General features: G+C 38.5%; 1 protein-coding gene across 6 annotated transcripts in view; it reads right to left on the reverse strand.

Moving 5' to 3' along the window:
* Window positions 1-167: 167 nt before the first annotated feature.
* Window positions 168-17,559, reverse strand: part of Ccdc138 (coiled-coil domain containing 138) — a 42,371-nt gene continuing 24,979 nt past the window's right edge. For 5 of the 6 annotated variants that reach the window (XM_027388343.2, XM_027388346.2, XM_027388344.2 and 2 more), the window contains 5 exons: window positions 16,784-16,900; window positions 14,287-14,479; window positions 8,378-8,554; window positions 2,512-2,650; window positions 168-827 (listed from right to left, as the gene is read on the reverse strand). In XM_027388343.2, coding sequence (XP_027244144.1) covers window positions 662-827; window positions 2,512-2,650; window positions 8,378-8,554; window positions 14,287-14,479; window positions 16,784-16,900 — 792 coding nt within the window. In that variant the 3' untranslated portion in view covers window positions 168-661. The remainder of the gene's footprint in view (window positions 828-2,511; window positions 2,651-8,377; window positions 8,555-14,286; window positions 14,480-16,783; window positions 16,901-17,559) is intronic. The other variant, XM_027388345.2, reaches the window with a different exon arrangement.

Consider the following 17,559-nt stretch of genomic DNA (forward strand, 5'->3'; position numbering starts at 1 on the left):
AGAGAACATTATGAATCTTAACAATATGCATTGATTTCATAAAATAAATACTACATATCATGTGCACTCTTGGGCTGGGGCTGTATGGCACACCTAACAACCACAAGAGTAAATAAAAGAGAAACAGAACAAAACAATGAAAGATCATTAAAAGATAAGCACTTGGCTTCGTGTGGTCACACATACCTTTAATTACAGTACTTGGAAGGCAGAGGCAGGAGGCTGTCTATAAGTCTGAGGTCAGCTACCAAAAGAAGTGATTCTACTATATTAAGGGGGAAAATGATAAGTTTATTTCCACATAAGAACAGATGATATTCCAAATAATCATATAATTTCAAGAAAGATTTTTCCTAAGATATTTTATAAAAAGTAACCCTTAATGCCTTAAATTCTGGAAACACCACCTTGTACATTAGTATTACCTTAAACTGAGACATTCTAAAAGCACACATACCTTCCATGGGTCTCATTTACATAGCTGAAAAATCTTTCTTGATATCATTCATGATAAATGACGCTATTGGTAGCTTTACTCTGTAGAATCTTGTTTGGTGATTTTTACACGTTTACAGATAAGGAACATATATACATACACAAACCATACACACACACACACACACACACACACACACACACACACACACACACACTCACTTTTCTAATGGCTTGTACTGGAGGTCAGGGAGTTACATTTTGTCAAACCCAGATTGAACAGAGTTGAATTTAGGTTAATACAGAGAAAGGCGTGCTCTGGATGTGTTGTTCTTTGTATTTCCTGAAGCATCAGGTGAATGGTAAAAACTTCAAAGAGCTTCTTATTACTCCTGTAAAAAATAGTTTTATTATTTAGTTATTTATAAACTTGAGAGAACATATGCAAATGTGAGAATGGCACTTGTTTTTAAAAACAATGGAGAAAATGGCTAATTACAGGATTTAAATGATGAGAAAAGTAGGTTTTATGATCTAAGCCTGAAGTAGAAAAACATTACAGGCAAAGAGAATATAGTTTATATCCTGAAAACTGAACCCTATTCACTAATAGAGAGGAACTACCAGGAATTAGGAACCTCCCCTTCCCACAGTTAGACAGACCCGTTTCCCTAAGAATCTAAAATGGCAACATACTACTTTTTAACCACTCTCTCTCTAACAGACATCCGGGCTCTGTGTGGTGGCGCACACCTTTAATCCCCGCACTCCAAGGCAGAGGCAGGCAGATATGAGTTCCAGGACAGCCTGGTCTACACATCAAGTTCCAGGATAACCAAGGCTACAAAGAGAAAGCCTATCTCACAAAATAAAACAAGAGAAGAAAAGAGGAGGAGAAGGCATTCAGTAATTTCATTTCAATCACAACCCTATCTTACATGAAAAATAGGAGCCCACCTATTTTATTTTCTTATCTGGGAATATTTGTCTCAAGAGAAATTACCCGATAACCCAGTATTAAAGGAGATAGAAGACAAGGTGGCTTCCTGGAGCTCATTGGCCATGCAGCCTAGCCAATCAGTGAGTTCCAGGTTCAGTGAGAGACCCTGTCTCAAGAAAAAGAAGAGGAAGATACCTAACATTAACCCCAGACTTCCATATATAGATACACACAGACACAGACACAGACACAGACACAGACACACACACACACACACACACACACACACACACACACACACACACACACATGTTCTTTTGCCTGTTTTGTCCAAGGCATACTTTAGTGGATTAATAAGGAATTACAAAAAAATACTTTTATCACTGTTTTTTTTTCCCCCACAGGTCATATATAAAATATCAGTGTGCAATGATTTGCTCTGATATTATCAAGTGACCACTCTCCTGACAGGCAAATAAAACCTTGCTCTTGGATTTCCATGATATCTCTAGGATTTAAAGTTTTCTTAGATGAACTGAAACAATGGAGAAATAACTATACTTTTAAAGACAGTGTATTATTAAACCTATGTGTATGTGTTTTTAAAGTGTGTGTGTGTGTATATATGTGTGTGTGTGTGTGTGTGTGTGTGTGTGTGTGTGTGTGTGTGTGTGTGTCTGTGTCTGTGTCTGTTGTATGGTATGGACATGTGGGCATGTTCAGGTGGGTGGAGAATATCTGGCACCCTATCTTTCATTGTCTGATTCATTCCTTTGAAAAAGGGTCTCTTGCTGACCCTGGAGTTATGCTGGTGGCTACCAAGCCACATTGATCCTCCTGCCTCCATCCCATGCAGCCACACTTAGCATCTTATATGAGTACTGGGGATCTGAACTCAAGTCCTCATGCTTATGCAGTAACTACTCTTACCTGCTGAGTACCTGCCCAATATATTGTCTCTGATAATCATTAATACTCACGATTCTTAAACTTCTACATCTATAGACTGGAAATAGTGAGTTATAACAAAGTAATAATCAAGTTGAACTGGTTTGAGATTGAGATTGAAAAAGCAGCCCTAATAGTGATCACAATATAATCATCAGTTAAAAAAAAGTTACAAAAGACATTCTTACTTGATTTTTGAAAGCTTCTGTAGGATAATACTGAGCTTTTCTAGGATGTGAAGATCAAGCTTAGGGGTTCGGAGCAGCACAGAACAAGTACGGAAAAATAAAGAGTTGCTACAGGCTTCCAGGAAAGGCTGCAAGGACTCTGCAAAACAAGTCATCAGGGTTTGCTGTTAAGAAGTACAAAAGAAAATTAAAAAAGCAAAACCAGAACTGTATGAGTCGTGAATCAATACCAACTTGGACTCTCATTCTTTCATCCTTAAACTGGAGGACAAAACCATCATTTGAAAAGTGAAAACATCCACTGGCTCTTGCTGGGTGTCACAAGGAACAGGTTATTATCTAACACAAAGCATGTTTGAAAGGAGGGGGAAAGTGTTTCTTCAATAAGCTTCTAACTGGAAGCCCAGTCTAGTTAACTGTAAATAAGAAGTTCCACTGAAGTAGTCAATTATTTTTCCCTAAAACCCCAAGAACAATTCTGCGTATTAGGTGGGAAAGAACACTTTGAGCATAAAAGGTAAAGAATGACAGACTCATAATAGACTGAAAACCTGCGGATAAAAATTTTGAGGGATCATCATGAAGAAGCAGGCAGAAAGGCTGTAAGACCCAGAGGATCAGGGAGTCTGCTGAGAGACTGTGTCTCCTAGGATGTCAGAAACTCCAGTCTCACCAGCACGGCTGCCTCGACATGAGCTAAGCAGGGGCAACGACAGACACACTGATGTGGAAGGGGCAACTACAGGCACTAAGAATGCTGAGAGTGGGAGACATGGCCTTCTCCAGTTAGCCAGTACCAAATGCTCAGCCCTGAAAACATACATACACATGTAACATTATACAGACTGAGCAGCTGTATTCATAAAGTTAGGTTTGTGTGTTTATTTATATACACATGAATACAGCAACAATTAATGAAAAACAGGCATTGAGTTTGAAAGAGAACAAAGAAGGGTGCATGGGAGGGTTTGGAAGGGGAAAAGGGAAGGGGCACAATGTAATTATAATATCAAAAAATAAAGTAAATATTTTCTAATTTAAGTATTTACATAACATGATTTTATTTAAAACTTGGAAGTGAAATTAAAATAATCAAAAGAGAAATTACAAACAGAAGAGAGGACAGTAGAGATGAATTTGCATATATTTGCCTTAAGATTGATGCAATTGCTGAGCGTTGGTGGCACACGCCTTTAATCCCAGCATTCGGGAGGCAGAGGCTGGCGGATCTCTGTGAGTTCGACACCAGCCTAGACAGCCTTCAAAGCCACAGGGAAACCCTGTTTCAAAAAACCAAAAAAAAAAAAAAAAAAAAAAAAGGATTGATATAATTACTGTGAGTTCTTAGAAAATCAATTAGAAAAGGTGTACCCAGTATTTTTACTAATGAACACAACTAACCCCAATTATATGAGAACATAATATATCCACTCTCATTAAGAATGAAATAATAGAAACTTCCCAAATTTCACACCAAAGCCTTAAATATACACATCCTTTTACTTAGTAACTGTGCTTCTAAGAACCATCCAATAGAGATGCATCCATAGGTAAGAAGCCATATTTCATTTACTGTGTTTATTACAGGATAATATATGAAAATGCTTTTAGAGCATAAGTAACTGATAGTGGCTAGTTAGGGAAGGATGGGAAAAAATTTAAAAAATCACACAATGTCAAAGTGTGGCCTTTAAAACAATTTACTCTTTAGTAAAAAGTCTTTGCAAATGGCTTTTTTTCCTAAATACAAGTAAGTTATTCCCCATAAAAGATATAAAACCATGATAGCTTTGCTTTCATCTTGCTTTTTAAATCTATAAACACAACTTGGAAGGCTTGCATGTTACTGTCTTGAGACTGTATTCATTAAAATAAGCTATTGAAGCAACAAACTCTAAAACCATAAGTAAAGCCAGGGAAGCAGAAACAGGCTGGTAGGAAAGGAAAGGGGTTTATTCGAGGGATGGAGAACTATTTTCTCTAAACAGAAACACTCCCTTTGCAGGGAGGCGAAAGGCTAGTGAGTCACCTCCCTAACACTGCTCCTCATGGAGCTGCTTGCAGGTTTGTATAGTGCGATCCACTGATGCAACTTCTTTGAGTCATCATCACCTGTGCTAGGACAGGCTTTGCGGTTATTGTGCCATCTTTATTTCTGTATGTAACCCCAGAGCCATTCTTTACTAACCATTTTCTAATTGGATTTAAATCCCATTCCACAACATGAAACCCATACCTGTCATCATTATCAGGCTAAGAACCAATAGCTAAACAGGACACAGGTCCTAGGGAAGACCTTACTACTATTATTTTGCTAAACAGACAGTGTTCAATTGATTCCCAATGATTTTTGTACTATATTATGATTAACACAGAGTCCCACAACTAGTCAAGGTATAGAAAATAAGAGACTGTAGAATGCTCAGTCCTGAACAGAATACATACACAGCGCCCTCCTCTCAAAGCTCAGGGATCACTGAGGCAGAGGGGGAAGGAAAGAACCTAAGTGCCAGAGGAAGTGGATGACAGTAAGGAGTCAGGATCCTCTGGGCACAGTGGGGCAGCTGCACATATTAACTCACTACATTTGTGACAGCATGCACAAGACCTGTACAAGCCCAGACCAGACCAAATCCCAGCATGGAGGGGGAGTTGGGTATGGAACCTTGCCCCAGTCATAGAGCTATGAGCAAATGTTAGGGGCTGAGAGGGAGAGTCAGTTTCCTCTAGAATATAACATCTGGTGAGTCAGGCATGCTCCAGTGGAAGACCACACTTTTGGGGATAGCTGGGCAGCACCAATTGGTCTTGATGGGAGAAAACAGAAAACAAGCTGAGGTGGATAGGAAAGAGAGGGTTGACCTGGGATGAGTTCAGGGAGAGAGTGAATATGATCCGAGCACAAAACACATTGCACAAAATTCTCAAAAAAAAAAAAAACTAGTAAAAGTAAGAAAAGAAAAATAAAAGCTAAAATTTCTAGATTAAAAACAGAGGGAATACTCTTCAAGATGCCAAGGTGGGCAAGAACTTTCTGGACAGAACTTCAATAACACAAAAGCTAGCTCCAAAAATCATGAAAGTAAGGTTTCTGTACAGTGGAGGAAATGGTCAGCACAGGCAGCCCACAGAGTGGGAGAAAATCTTTACCACATACACTTCAGACTAGTGGCAGATAACCAGAATTTACAAACGACTGTAGAAATTAGATACCTAGGAAATAAAACTGCAAACCAATAGGGTAATGCTGTGATGAATTACAGCAAGAGAGAGGGGGGGGGAAGGAGGAGGGGGAGGGGAGGGAGAGAGAGAGGAAAGGAAGGAAGGAAGGAGGGTGGAAGGAAGGAAGGAAGGAAGGGTGGGAGGGAGGGAGGGAAGAAACCCAAATAGCCCATAACCATTAAAAAAATGATCAACATCCCCAGTCATCAGGTAAATGCTCTGAGATAACATCCCACCTGAGTCGGAGTGGCTGTCATCATGAAACTTGACAATAAATACCAGAGAGGATGAGGAGAGAGAAGAACCCTTATTCACCACTGGCAGGAGCTTAGCGGTTCCTCAGAAAACTGGAAACAGCACTACCATATGATACAGCTACCGTACTCCTTGGCCTATACACAGAGAACTCTTTATCCTGTGGTAGAGATGTTTGCATCCCAAGTTCACTGCTGCTCTATTTAATACAGCAAGGAAATGGAGGCAACTTAGGTACCTTTCAAGAAGTGAATGGATAATAAAAATATGGTACATATATGTATATGTATATGCATACACACACATATGAATATTACTCAGCTCTAAAGAAAAACAAAATCACAAAACTTGCAAGAAGATGGATGGACTTATAATATTAACCAAGTTCACCCAATCACAGGAAGAAAAACAAACACATGTTCTCCCCATATGTGGATTGTAGTCCATAATGTGTAAAACATATACATAAAAACAAACATACATGTAAGTGTAACATTTAGAAAGGGGAACAAGAATAATAAAGAAAATGCTTACTAATGAGTTCACATATATATTATACACAAGTAAGTTCTCTGAATGCTCTCTGGAGGCATAGCATATTTTCAGTGTAAAACACATCCTTCAGTGGGCAGTGGCCACTTTGTGATTCCATGACAGGCTGTTACCTGACTGTGAGATATGAGTTTTAAATTATGTTTTATTGTTTAAATATTCCTGTAGGATGAAGTGCTTTGTAAATACTACTAAACTTAGTGTATTTTATTCTTTAAGTATGAATTTTAGCTATCCAATTAACAGAGTGAAGTAAGAGGTGTAAAGTCATAGTAATTGTGAAGTTCCTGAGAATTCCTGAGATTAATTTATTGCCTCTGAATCTCAAAGAGCAACACACCAGGAATTTGAAAACCCTGAGAAACTTGTGCAGCCACTGTGAAAATCAGTATGGAAATCCCAAAAAACCTGAAAATAAAACCACCCTATCACCCATCCACAGTACTAAGTCAACACACCAGAGATATTTGTGCTTCCATGTTTAGAGCTGTACTATTCACAATAACCAGAAAACGGAAGCAGCCCTTGATGGCCAGCAACAAATGAGTTATTAAAGAAAATGTGGTACATAGGCTGGATGACCAGAGACCTAGGATAGAACCAAACACTACTGGAGTAGGAAAATGTCAGTGTAATGATGTCTGATATTCTGCCTAGCCCAATAGTGATCAGAGAGGCTTTACCCAGCAACTGACGGAAACAAACACAGACCCACTGCCAAACGTTAGATAGAGCTTGGGAAATCCTGTAGAAAGGGGGACAAAGGACTGTAGGAGCCAGAAGGGTCAAGAACACCACAGAAAACTCACAGAATCAACTAACCTAGGCTCACAGGGGCTCACAGAGACTGAACTGACAATCAGGGAGCCTGCATGGGACTGACCTAGGCACTTGGCATAAATGTTACAGTTGTTTAACTTGGTCCTCGAGTAGGACTCCTAACAGTGGGAACTGGGGCTGTCTCTGACTCTTTTACTAGTTTTTGGGACCCTTCTCATACTGGGTCTCCTTGCCTAGCCTTAAAATGGGAAGTGCTTACTTAGTCTTACTGCATCTTGATATGCCATGTTTTGTTGATACTCAGTGGAGACCTGCTTTTTCCTAAACAGAAATGGAGGAATGGGTTAGAGGGTAGGAGCATAGGACGGTGGGGGAGGGACTGGGAGGAGAGGAGGGAGAGGAAACTGTGATGCAAAACAGTTTGTAAAACAAATAAATTTAAAAAAGAAAATACCAGCCTAAAAGCCTATTTGGCTGTTTAAAAAAAAAGAAAATGTGGTACATATATATTTCCACAAGGGGGTTTTACATAAAGAAAAACAAAAGCATGACATTTTCAGAAAATAGATGCAAATGGAATTACGTTATGTGAAATAACAGACTCAGAGACAAATATCACTATTTCTCATACAAGGAACTTGAATTTTAGATTATATACATATGTATATAGCTATATCTATGTATCAGGACACTTAACTAGAGAAGGAATCATGAGAGGGGAAAAAGAGATCTTAAGGGATGTGGGAAATAAGAAGACAACAGAAGACATGTGATTAGAGGGTACAAAGGAGGACTAACTGGAGGAAGATCAGGAGCTAGCTGGAGGAAGAGGCAGAGAGGAGGACAGTGGGGGAGGAACATACAACAACAAATATGACACATACATATCAAGATGCCACAACGAAACCTCTTGTTCTGTGGGCTGACCTAAATCATAACTCTAAAAACAGCCACCATTTAAAAGCTGAAATGGTGTCTGGTATGTGGAGTTAACATGCTGTGATCAGGAGGGAATGGAAGCATCATTTATTTACATACATAAAACATAAACACTTACTTGATTCCACTGTCATCTGAAGCAGACTATCGATGGCGTTGGATAAGAGCCCTTTACTGGATATCCTCAGGTGTTTTAGTATTACTGGAACAGCTTGGTACTCCAAAAATAAGGTTTTTCCTTCATCTGTCTTCAAGTCCAAACAAAGGGAATCAAACGCTTGAGCTAGGTAGTCAGCTGAAAGCAACACAAACAACCGCCTATGCATCCGTCATTAAATCAGAAACATAAGGTTAAACAAAAAAAGCCACTGTTTTAATAAAGCAAAAGATGTAAAAATAATCAAATGACAAGCGATCACAAATTAAATTTAGATCTATCTTGCTCAAAGATTTATTAGAACTCAATGGGGAAAGAGAGAAATAAAAAAAATCATGCAGTCCAATTACAATGGGGTAAATTCATTTAGCACATTCATATTTCATTACTAAGATAATCAAGCCCCATGTTGTTTTTCATACTAAGAAAGAAAATGAATGGTTGATATTAACTAGCACAGTAGTATATATATTTCCATATTTGGTTGTAATTACTACATGTTTCCACAAACTTAGACAGCATCATATGTATCTTTAAAATAGCTTCTAAGATCATATGTCACATTGCTGACTTCTAAATGCCTACCCATTTAAAATTGTAACTATACACAGACCTGCTCAGTGACTTTTAAACAAGGGTTTCTGCCTCCTACTAAAGAGCAAATATCACGTTATTCAGAGACAACTTCAAAAATACCAGGCTATGCTCAGGTCTACTATATTCTGTAATCCACTCATTATTATGAACAACAGCAAGATTTCACCAAGACCAGCACCGGAAATGGCACTTTGAGACAAGAGTCCTTAAACTCCCCTTTTTAAAATATCCCACATGTGACTGATGAGCCACTAAATCAAGGGAACTAATTTAATTAGAACCAATGTAAATAAAAATATCAGAGATTTGTATCATTACATTTGGGTCATTACATCGATTTAGTAGATACCCCCATTATGACATTTAACGTTTTACACTGCTTTTAAATGTGTAAAGTTCAGTAAGTGATTCCAAGAAATAAAAAAACAAAAACATGCTGTTCTCATAAAAAGAGTTACCTCTTTTTAAAATTTAATATTTCCATTTAAAGGAAACTAAATTTTTCATTTAATTTAACTAACAGTGTGTCTTGGGCCCTGTGTGGTGGCACAAGCTTTTCATAAAGCACACAGAGGCAGGTAGATCACTGAGCTCCAGGCCAGCCAGAGCTACATAGAAAGACCCTGTCTTTAAAAAAAAAAAAAAAAGTGTGTGGGGGGGTCTTGGCCTCAAAGTGCTGTTACTAAATGGAATTCCCAGTGGTGCCAGGTGTGAGACACCTCCCTGTGAGCTGTTGATTGGAGGAGAGAAGGGGCCACCCTCAGAACTAGATGACCTGTGGCTGAAAACATCACACACTTTTGTTCGAACATGGAGAACATGGAGAACTCAGGTGGGCCTTAAGCTACTTCCTTTCTGGCTTCTCAGTACTGGAAGGCGCCACTAAGGCTACTGGAGGAAAAACGTCAGTGTAACAGTGTAACATGCAGCTGTGAAACTTACAAGCTACAAAACCATCTCCCAGGCTAGCTGTGCCCTCTGGCAATAGAGGCATGACTGCTCCGCTCTTGGCAAATACCTAAGTTCAGTTCTCAGCTCCATGGTGGGTGGTTCACAACCCCCTGCAACTCCAGCTCCAGGGGATCCGACACCTCTGGCTCTCTCATCTACACACCCTCACACAGACACATATACAAAATTCAAAATAATAAAAGTAGCTGGGCAGTGGTGGTGCACGCCTTTAATTCCATCACTCAGGAGACAGAGGCAGGTGGGTCTCTGAGTTTGAGGCCAACCTGGTCTACAGAGTGACTTCCAGGACAGGACAGACAGAGAAACCCTATCCCCAAAAAACCAAATAATAGTAATAGTGATAATATTAATGATAATGATGATAATAATAATAAATCTTTAAAATATATATGAAAGAACTTTGAGAAATTCTAATCTGTATCCACTTATGGCATATTATTTTTAATTCTAGATTATTTTAGTTCAAAGAATACTAATGCCACTTTGCTTAATTTTCTTACTTAAAAACAACAACAACAACAGCAATAAAAACCTCTGCCAACAAGTGCATAAGCAAAGTTTACTGGCTCTCAATTGTGCATGTGTTTGTCTGTTGATGTGTGTGTGTGGAGGACAGACACTTACGTTAGGTGTCTTTCTTTCCTTATTTTTGAAATAAAAATATAATTACATCATTTTCCCTTTCTCCTCCCACCCCTATAGTGATATAGTATTTATGACTTATTAAAGCTTGACTGAGGATTCAGAAAAGCAAAGTCAGCCACAAGCCTTAGAAGCCAGGCACACACCTTTAATCTCAGCAGCCAGAAGCTAGGAGGTGGTGGTACACACCTTTAATCCTAGGACTCAGGATTAAGGGATAGATGGTTCTCTATGAGTCCAAGGCCACTCAGATCTACACAAGAGTGAATCAGTCGAAAAAAGAATTATAGCTCACACTTTTAATCCCAACATTAGGAAAGTATATGAGACAGAAGCAAGGGCTCAGAGAGGCATTTGTTCTCCAGCCACACTGAGGAGAGGTTACACTTGGAGGCTTGGTGAGTGCTCTTGAGGACAGAAACAGCCCATTCAGCCTGAGGTAGCAATAAGAGCTATTGGCCAGCTACTTTGCTCTTCTGATATTCAGCTTGAAGCTTGAACTGCAATATCAGTCTCTGGTCATTTATTTATTCGTGCATACTAGGCTGGCAGTGAGCCAAGCCCTCAGTGCTGGGGTTAGAGATGTATACCATTGTTCTTGGCTTTCATATGAATGTTAGAGACCTAAACTTGGGTCCTTATGCTTGGCCCAGCAGACACTTTAGCCACCAAGTCATCTCTCTGGCCCAAACTTTAAAACAAAACAAAACAAAACAATACAATACAATACATACAAAATAGACAAATCCTGACCTCTTCACTGGAACAAGTTTTACAACAGTGCCCCCTACTGTATTTGAAATCACTTGCAACAGCTGACATGATTAAATGCATTGACTGACACAGGGCTGTTGGCTAAGAAAGGGTCTTACTAGGGGTGGTAGGGGAGGGAGGGAAGGGAACTGGGATCGTCATGTGATTCAATCTTGTTTGTAATTCAAATATATAAAAAATAAAAAACTAAAACAAAAAGAAAGAAAGAGTCTTACTATATAGCTCTGCCTGGTCTGGAACATCATGTGTAGGTCAAGCTGGACTTATCTGCCTTAGTTCTCTTCCCTTGGCTTCCCGAATGATAATTACACGTGTTCATCACTGCATCCTGTGTCATGGTACTTTTTAAAAAATTTTTAATTTATAAGCTTAAAAGGTTGTCCTCTCCCCGTCCTGTCTCTCTCTAATCTTACTGGTCTTTTGCTTGTATATTATGCTTTCCTATTTTGTATTTTTATGGATTTTGTGTGTGTGTGTGTGTGTTTATGTTTCTTGTGCTTTTTCTTTTCTTTTCTAATTCTGGTTGGTTTTGTCTGTTTTATACAAAGAGAAACAAGACATAGAGTTGGATGAGTAGGGAGAGGACAGGATCCTGGAGGAGGCGGAGGAGGAAAAACCATGATCAGAATATAGTATATAAAAGTGAGGCAAAGAGTTGCCCCTTAACAGTTTTCACAGGTAGAAAAATAGCATTTTGTTATCTTTTCTAAAGTGATTTGATCTTTTAAAGAAACATTTATTTTACTTGTAATTATACATGTGTATATGGGAAGTGGAGGGACTATGCAGTCAAAGGCAAGAAAATGTCTGTGAGTTCCAGGCTAGCCTGATCTACATAGCAAGTTCTAGTCTACCTAGGACTACATAATGAGACCCCCATCTCAAAAATAAAACAAAACAAAAATATTATATGAAGCCATATTTTCATTAAATAAGACTAGCAAATATTGAAAAATCAGAAATCAGTAACCCCAAATGCTGGTATGGATGGTTCGAGAAATGGCAGCTCACACACAAACAAACACACACACAAACACACACACAAAGACAAACACTTGTACACATAACCACCACCACATATATTCATACATACATATACACCTCACACACATACAAACACACAGAGACACACATACATACACATGGTCATGCATGTACACACATACACACATACACACACAGAGAGAGAGAGAGAGAGAGAGAGAGAGAGAGAGAGAGAGAGCTGATAAGGATATAATAGCCTCACTCTCTTGAGAAAGACAGCAATGTCTGCTAAAATTAGAATGACATACCCTTTCAGATATCCTCGTAATAAAATAACTTTATGGCTGGAGGTCACCGCAACAGAACTGTATTAACGGGATTGCAGCCCTACTGCATTAGATGATATTATGATATTTGTTGACATATGACTTTGAATATTCTCCTTGATTAATAGAATGGCTTTGAGTTCCTAATTCTGACTTTACTTACCTCTGGTGAATATACATGTTTTTAAAGTGAGGTTATGGACTGCCTGTGAAAACAGTGTGTGTGTGTGTGTGTGTGTGTGTGTGTGTGTGTGTGTGTACAGAAAAGTTTCTAAGATAGGTCTATGGTAAATTTTATTTTGGGCTAATAATGCCTTTTCAAGAGAGATCCTTCAAAGTTATCACCTAATCTATTATTACAAATTTAAGAATCATAACCATAAAACAACCAAATAATAAGTTAGAATTAGAATTCTGGTTTCAAGCCATCAACAATGACTAAGCAGAAGACTCCGAAGAGGAAGTAGTCAGACTGCTGTCACACCCAATAGGAAGACCCTCTACTCTGAATGAGACAAGTCAATATATTGGGAAGAGAAAGAAAGATGGTATGTTTACTAGCATTACTCCCTTTTACAAAAAATTCTCTTTTAAAACAATACAGAAAGAGATAACTAGTTATAGCTATATTAAAAATATGTATTAACTATGTTCACTCTGGCTGAGTGCTGCTTTTGACCACTTACTGCCTTACTTACTCTGTACACCAAGCACTGAGTGGGGCAGACACTGGTAAGTCTCCCAAAGTAATCTCCCAGGCTGTGAAGGGCTGCTCCTGTGTACAGGTCAGCAGCAGAGTTGCCAACTAATCACCCGTGTTCCAGGGCAGAAACGGTTGCAATGAGCCATACAAAAGAGTAGGGCTATGGAAGAAACTTTACAAATCAGATGGTGGCCTAATATGCTCCTACAGGCTGTAGTTTCTTGTTCTCCTCGCTAGTGAAAACAATACAATTTTAACTTATGTGACAAACTACTAAGGCAGCAAAGGTCACATAAAAATGTTATCTGAGAAAATCAACAAAAGCAGGGCATGATGGAGCACGCCTTTAATGCCAGCACTCAAGAAGCAGAGGCAGGATTAGCTCTGTGAGTTCGAGGCCAGCATGGTCTATATAGTAATTTTCAGTACAGCCACAGCTAACTAGAGAGACCCTCTCTCAATACAACAACAACAAAACAAGTCTCAAGAGTTTATTTTCTTAAATACAGCAACTGTTTTCAAAATGTACCACTGTTAAAAAAATAACTCAAAACTTCATTGTGGAAAGGTTGAACAAGTATGGCTAACTATAAAAGAAATGCTTTAATTTTTTATTTTTTATTTTATTTTTATTATTTTTATTATTATTATTTTTTGGTTTTTCAAGACAGGGTTTCTCTGTGGCTTTGGAGGCTGTCCTGGAACTAGCTCTTGTAGACCAGGCTGGTCTCGAACTCACAGAGATCTGCCTGCCTCTGCCTCCCGAGTGCTGGGATTAAAGGCATGCCGCCCGGTACAAGAAATGCTTTATTATACAACAGTCTCTCATAAATGTTTAACAAGCATCACCAGTGAACACTCTGGAAACTTACCTTGAGTGACTGTTTTGAGGACAATCAGGGTTGATAAAAATCTCAGTGACAAGCTGGAGCTCTTGAAGAATGCTGCTGTCTTTGGTCTGTTCTCCACAGAATGTTCTGAAGAATTATCCTGAGTTCCTTTAATTGCTACTCCTTTAAATATGTCTTCACCCAATCTCCTCAATGTTGAGGTCATAGTTGAATGCTGTTAATATATACATATATATATATATATATATATAGTGTATATATATATATACACAATCATCCATTTTAAATACTTTGGTCAAATTTATGCATTAAAACATATACTTATGAAAAATAGAATTGAAAACATGCAAATTTAGAATTAAAACTGTATAATTAACTTAAAAAAACAAGTATGGACCTTTTTTTTTAAAGTAAGCATTGTTTGAAAGATCAATAAAAAACAGTTTACGAAAAACAACCAAAGTAAGGAAAAAACAAGCCCACAAATTCTCCGCACTGCTGTGTAGCAGAGCTACTGTTCTGGACACTGGGGCACATCAGAGAGACGGCCACTGTGAAAACAGTCAGCTTGCAGCAGCTGATTTCAGATAGCCATATATGTTGTGCCTGTTTTCATTTTATTTTTACATTCCAAATATTAGATATATGTATCTGTCAGCAAGACAAAGTGGTTCATTTCCTCAAAAAGCACAAACTACTGGAAGCTAGAAAATTCAAAATAGCCTTGTAACTATAAGGAAAATTTGATCTGGGGCTGGTGACATGGTTCAGCAGGGAAAGGCCCCTGTTGTCAAACTTAACAACCAGAGTTTAATCTTTAGGACCCACATGGTAGAAATTGTCCTCAAAGTTGTCCTCTGACCTCCACATGGTGCAAGGGCATATGGTGCACAAATACACACACACACACACACACACACACACACACACACACACACACACTTTAAGAAAAATTGAATTCATAACTTAAAACTTTTCCCCAAATAAATCTCAGCGGTAAAGAGATGGCTTAATGGTTGAGAGCACTTACTAGTTTTGCAGAGGACCTGGGTTCAGTTCCCAGCACCCACTTAGCAACTCACAACCCTCTGTAATTCCAGTTCCTGGCTATTCAATGCTCTTCTTTGCCTCTGTGGATGCTGCATGCACATGGTGCATTTACATACACGCAAGCACACACTCATATAAAAAAATAGTCTCTAGTGTTCTGAATACTACCAAACATTTAAAAAATCCATACTATTCACCTGTGGTGGTTTGAATAGGAATGACCTCCATAGACTTGTGTGTTTGAATGCTTGGCCCACAGGAAGTGGCACTATTAGGAGATGTGGGGGCAGGCTTTGAGGTCTTATATGTTCAAGCTACACCCAGTGTGACAGTCTCCTGCTGCTGCCTGCATTATATCAAGATGTAAAACTCTCAGCTACCTCTCCAGCACTGAGTCTGCCTTTATGCTACCTTGCTTCTTGCAATAATGATAACGGATCAAACCTCTGAACTGCAAACCAGCCCTAATTAAATGCTTTCCTTTTTAAGAGTTACTGTAATCATGGTGTCTCTTCAATAGACACCCTAACTAGTTAGGGGTTCAATAGAACCCCTAACTAAGACACTGCTTATAGCATTTAAGAAATATAAAGGATAAGGTGATTTCAATTTTTATAAATCAAACACAAATAATACCAATAAAGATTAAAAACACAAAAACCAAAGATCAATATTCCTTATTAGTCAATTATATATTTACATGCTATGGTAGTTTGAATATAATTGACCACCACCATCTCATAGGGAGTGGCACTTGTAGGAGGTACGGCTTTGTTGAAGTGGGTATGGCCTTGTTAGAAGAAATGTGTCACTGTGAGGGCAGACTTTGAGGTTTCCCATGCTCAAGACCCTTCCCAGTGTCCCAGGTCATTTCCTGTTGCCTGCAAGATGTAGTACTCTCAGCTACTTCTCCAGCACCATGTCTTCCTGCATGCTGCCTTGGTTACCACCATGATAATGAACTAAAACTCTCAACTATGAGAGGTTCCCTCTCATGATAACAGGCCACCACCTCAATTAAATGTTTTCCTTTATAAGAGTTTCCATGGTCATGGTGTGTCTTCACAGCAACAGAAACTCTTAAGAAAGACACGATCTATCACCATAAGCATATGGACAACAAAATTTAACAGATAAAAACCACTCAAAACAACTCAAATAGTTAAAAATTAAAGAGTCCACACATGAATTTTACGCAAAAATTATACAGCCACGGTGCAAGAACACAGAGCTGTGAGTGAAAAGATGGTTACATTCCTATGTCAAAAGACTCAGCACATGAAATTGGTATACAAGCTGAATACAATTCCTATCAAAACCTTAGGACGGCATTGTATAGAGAAGACTGTTCTCAACTAATACACAGATTGCACACATGTGGTGTACTATTTATTTTTCTGTGAAACATAACCAAGAGAACTGATACCAAATAGAGTCTACTAGAAGATAGATTCTGATGAGTCAGTACCTGTGTTCCAGGATGCAGCTGCCTTAGAGACCAATATATAAACTTTAGAAATGGCTCATGGATTTTGGGGTTCACCAATGGCATCCACTGGAGCTGCTCTGTCATCAAAGGCAAAAGCTGAAAGTAATGGGAAACAAAAACCCACATATTTATCTGAATTTCAGGTATCTGAAATTAACTGCCACAATTTTCTAAAAACCAACTAAATGACTTCTAGGATTGGTCTATCCATTTCTACAAAGAAGTCAGTTGAAATTTGAATAATGCACTGAATATGCAGATTAATTTGGGGTTGGGAGCTGACATAGTCTTCAGACTATGGATATTCATTATTTAGATATCTTAAATTTCTTTCAGAAATTTTACAGTTTTTATATTACACACTTTATATCAAAGTTACACTGCTACTCACCATATTTATTCTTTCATATGGCTTATGTGAGCTTTCATTCCATCCTAACCGATTCCCTTTAGTATCTCCAGTAGGCCAGTGGTTAATAAACCCCTCAGCTTTTGTTTATCTGAGAGTCTTTGTTTCTCCATTTATGAAAGGCAGTTCTACTGAACACAGGGTATCTGACAGTTTTAAATTCAATACTATGTGCCACAACTGGCTCACCAGGATCTGCTACAAGAGCTGCTAACATGTTCACAGAGGTTCCTTTATATGTGGCAATGTGTTTTCCTCTTGTCTTAAGTCTATTAAAATTATTCATAAAGATAAAATGAATCTGAGCCAGATGTGACATAAATATATTAAGTTAATGTAAATTTTT

Source organism: Cricetulus griseus (genome assembly GCF_003668045.3).
Source record: "Cricetulus griseus strain 17A/GY chromosome 1 unlocalized genomic scaffold, alternate assembly CriGri-PICRH-1.0 chr1_1, whole genome shotgun sequence".
NCBI lineage: Eukaryota > Metazoa > Chordata > Mammalia > Rodentia > Cricetidae > Cricetulus > Cricetulus griseus.